At 42.6% G+C, this 4,322-nt stretch overlaps 1 protein-coding gene across 1 annotated transcript; it reads right to left on the bottom strand.

Moving 5' to 3' along the window:
- Nucleotides 1-3,314: 3,314 nt before the first annotated feature.
- Nucleotides 3,315-3,615, bottom strand: LOC132568964 (cytochrome c oxidase subunit 7B2, mitochondrial-like). Its single transcript, XM_060235146.1, has one exon. It carries the CDS (start codon nucleotides 3,585-3,587, stop codon nucleotides 3,375-3,377), a length of 213 nt encoding a protein of 70 aa, XP_060091129.1. The 5' UTR covers nucleotides 3,588-3,615; the 3' UTR covers nucleotides 3,315-3,374.
- Nucleotides 3,616-4,322: the final 707 nt, after the last annotated feature.

Below are 4,322 nucleotides of genomic sequence, written 5' to 3'. Positions count from 1 at the left end.
TTTAAAAGGGTTGATTTCTTTTACAAAAAGGTTTTTATTGTTCTTAAACCTTTGAGAATAGGTAGGATCAATGGGCAAACGTATTTCCAATATCTTGAAAAATCCCAAAATAATCCTGTGGGCAGCTACACCAGCAAATGCTAAGGGAACTTTTCCCTCTCCCATCACTGTAGATAGGAGTCAACATGCAACCTTTTATAATTAAAGTCAAACTGCATCAACTTCTTGAGCAAGAGCTCAATTATGAGCCAGTATAAGAAATCCCATTTGCAAAACTGATAATATCCATACCAACATTACTGTTAATTGATTAATAATCCATCAAATTTCTGCAGGCCGAACAATGGTTGCTGCAAGTTCTTTATAAGAAAGTAAACACCTGAGTTTTCAGAATAAGAATAAACAGTCACACCCTGTATAATTGTTTGCATGCATCGTCATAAATTAATTCACACTTGGATTACTGGCAAGTAATCACCTCTATCATTTCTTTCTTTCTTTCTTTCTTTCTTTCTTTCTTTCTTTCTTTCTTTCTTTCTTTCTTTCTTTCTTTCTTTCTTTCTTTCTTTCTTTCTTTCTTTCTTTCTTTCTTTCTTTCTTAATACATTTATTACATTTTAGGTGACAATGAAATAAATTGTGCCATAAGAGGCATGGCAGAAGTGTGTTCCAATGAAAGCTCAGATAAGTTGATGGTTTGTTTATTATTTATTCATTACATTAAATTTCTATCCCACCCTCTCCACAAGCGGACTCAGGGCGGCTCACAACATTCATTTTCACAAGTTAAAAACCAATAAAACATTTCATGGTGCTGTATCGCTACAATGTACAATATAGGTGGGTTCTTCTTTTCAGACAGTGATCACCAAGTACTCTATATAATGTGAGGTGGCAGCTCTCTCCCAGTTAAATATCAAAGGCCTGTCAAAACAATTCGGTCTTACAGGCCCTACGGAAAGTAGAAAGATTCTGCAGGGCCCTTATGGCCTCCGGGAGAGCATTCCACAATTCTGGTGCTGCCACCGAGAAGGCCATAGCTTGTGTCAAATGCAACCTAGCCTCCTTTGGTCCAGGGATGGACAATAGATTTTTTTGTCCCTGAATGCAGTGCTCTCTGGGGAATATGTGGAGAAAGGCGGTCCCGTAGATAGCCAGGTCCCTGACCATAAAGGGCTTTAAAGGTCAATACCAACACCTTGAAACGGACTCGGAACACAATAGGTAGCCAGTGCAGCTCTTTCAGCACTGGCCGAATGTGCTCCCATCGAGGGAGCCTCATTAACAGCCATTCTGCAGTGTTCTACACTAGCTGTAGTTTCTGAGTCAGCATCAAGGGTAGCCCCATGTAGAGAACATTACAGTGATCTATTCTTGAGGTGACTGTAGCATGGATCACCATTGCTAAGTTGTTGTGCTCCAGGAAAGGGGCCAACTGCCGCACCTGCCACAGATGAAAAAAGGCAGATCTAATAGTAAGTAAGTAAGTTTTATTCTTATATCCCGCCCTCCACCGCCAAAGGCGGGCTGCTACTTGGGCCTCCATTGGAAGGGAGGACTCAAGGAGCACGCCCAAGCTCTTGACCTTAGGGGCCGGTATTAGTGACACCCCATCAAGAGCCGGCAGAAGGATCTCCCCCCCCCCCAGACCACCCTGACTCAGGTAGAGAACCTTCATCTTCATCGGATTCTGCTTCAGCCAACTCAGCCTGAGCCAAGATGCTACAGCTTGAAGAGCCAGGTCTAGATTTTCTGGGGTACAGTCAGACTGGCCACTCATCAATAGATAGACCTGGGTGTCGTCTGCATATTGGTGACAACCCAGTCCATACCTCCTGACAATCTGGGCAAGGGAGCGCATATAGATGTTGAATAACATCGGGGACAGAACTGCACCCTGTGGCACACCACATATAAGTGAGTGCCTTTGGGATGATTCCTCCCCTATCACCACCCTTTGTCCCTGATCTTGGAGAAAGGAGGTCAACCACTGTAAGGCGGACCCCTGAATCCCCACATCAGCAAGGTGGCTAGTCAGTAGTTGATGGCCAACTGTATCAAAGGCAGCTGACAGGTCTAATAATAACAGCACTGCTGAGCCGCCCCGATCCAGATGTCACATGAAGTCATCTATGAGAGTGACCAGAACTGTCTTCGTCCCGTGACCTGGCTGAAAGCCGGACTGGAATGGATCCAGTGCGGAAGTGTCCTCCAGGAATCCCTGTAGCTGAGTTGCCACCACCCGCTCTATAACCTTACCCAAAAAGGGAATGTTTGATACCAGCTGATAGTTTGCCAATACGGCCGGATCTGCAGATGATTTTTTCAAGAGGGGACAGATCACAGCCTCGTTAAGAGGAGTGGGAAAGGTCCCTTCTACCAGGGATCTGTTGACAATACCTTGTAGTGGTTCACGTAGCAACGCCTGGCTAGCTTTTATAAGCCAGGATGGGCACAGGTCCAACCCACACGTCATAGGGCTTACAGCAAAAAGGATCCTGTCGACTTCCTCCAGGCTGAGTGGATTGAAGGAATCTAGAATTGGACCAGAAGACATGCTCGGTGCCCCAAGTTCTTTCACTGTATCAATTATGGCAGGAAGGTCACATCGAAGCGACGAGACCTTATCTGCGAAAAAACTCACAAAAGCCTCACAGCCAATTTCCAATTCTCAAATGTTTTGTTTACCATGCGGTAAAGTTGTTAATGACCGAATTCTACTAAACAATTGTGCTGGGCGCGAGGTCGCAGATGCAATCTGGGAAGCAAAGTAAGTCTTCTTTGTGGCCCAGACTGCCATCTCATAGGTCCGCATAAATGACCTATAAGATGTTCTCATAGCTTTGTCGCAAGTACGTCGCCATTGTTCAGTTCAGTTTGCTTTATTACGGTCCATGGCCAAATACACAGAACAATGCAGGCCAACAACAACCACATAAAAATTGTAAAAATCAAGATGGACCTAAATAAGTAAAACATAAGATATTTAAAAAATAAATGTGAAAATAAAATATAGGACATTTGTATGAATAATGAGATATGACAAATAATACAGTAGCGGTCAAACATCCTCTAGCTTAATAAATATAGTCCATATAATAAAAAATTTAAAATCGCCATGGCAAAGTTCCAGTGCTGCCATGGAAAGCACTAGGAGTCTCCCAATATATAACAATGCCTATGCATCGGGCTGGGCACACATTAGACCTGATCTTTGCAGCAGGAATTGTAGTGGATCAGATTTCTGCCGAGGCAGTGCCATGGTCTGACCACCATGTCCTGAGGACTCGTATGGATATTCCACCCCTACCCAATATTTCAAAGACAGATATATGAAGCCACTTCTATTTTTCTCTCCATTCTTTTGGGGTCACTCAGCCAACAGGAGACAAATTCCACACAATCCCAATTTGTGTCATAGCATATATCCAAAAAGAGGCACAAGACACAGTGCCACCAAACAGAATGATGTTGCCGTATTTGTCATGAAAATCAGGTTCATGTTTATGATGAGTTTGTCTTGCCATTGTATGTTGAATGCTACAGGTGGTGAGGCCCAAGCTGCTCCTCATGATGGGCAAGAGCATCACTCCGGTCCACAGTCCCACTCCCAATGCCCTCTACTAGCAGGGAAAAACACATTTCAGTTTCTATTCCACATTTCAAAGAAGCCCTTTAACCCCCTCAAAACTTTGCCCACCATTCCCTTCACATACTGGTTATTTTAGCACTGCACCTACTCTTGCTATATATGTTGAAGATTTCATTTTTAATTCCATATTTGGTTCTATATTGGACCACATTTGACTCTGGAGTCATAGGTTATGGACCCCTGCTATAGACTTTGCTTCCAGGAGAGGTGAACAGATCAGTCCTGTTTGATTCTCTGGGTGCACCATTCTCTATAATTCTAGCTTAATGAAGATAATTGCTCAAATTGATTTGAGAATTATAGCATGCACGTTTGCATGCTGAACCTTTAATGTTTTTGTATTGTTACAAATTATCTGGAATCACTTTCTGTGGCAATATTACTAAGCACTGGGAAGAAAAGCAAAGAAATAGGATAATGTTATTCAAAGAATCTCTGAACTTATTTTTACTCCCTTTAAGGGAGAAGTTTATTGATTGTGTCAGCATCCTTCACTTTGCTTCACTCAGAGATCCAATGTAGGACAACAATCCACTTTATAAAGAAACACAAAACACAATTGCCCTGTATCATAATCCGTAACATATCATATTATTTTTGGTAACCCTGAAATATGTTATTCAGCTGCCTTGTCACAAAATTCATCCCAGTTGGTTATTATATAAAGGGG

The sequence above is a fragment of the Heteronotia binoei genome, chromosome 3 (genome assembly GCF_032191835.1).
Source record: "Heteronotia binoei isolate CCM8104 ecotype False Entrance Well chromosome 3, APGP_CSIRO_Hbin_v1, whole genome shotgun sequence".
Lineage (NCBI taxonomy): Eukaryota > Metazoa > Chordata > Lepidosauria > Squamata > Gekkonidae > Heteronotia > Heteronotia binoei.
This window is presented reverse-complemented; position numbering and strand designations above follow the sequence as displayed.

Excerpts from the sequence above, each read along its gene's own strand:
- LOC132568964 (XM_060235146.1), bottom strand. The coding sequence starts at position 3,587 with ATGCTCTTGCCCATCATGAGGAGCAGCTTGGGCCTCACCACCTGTAGC.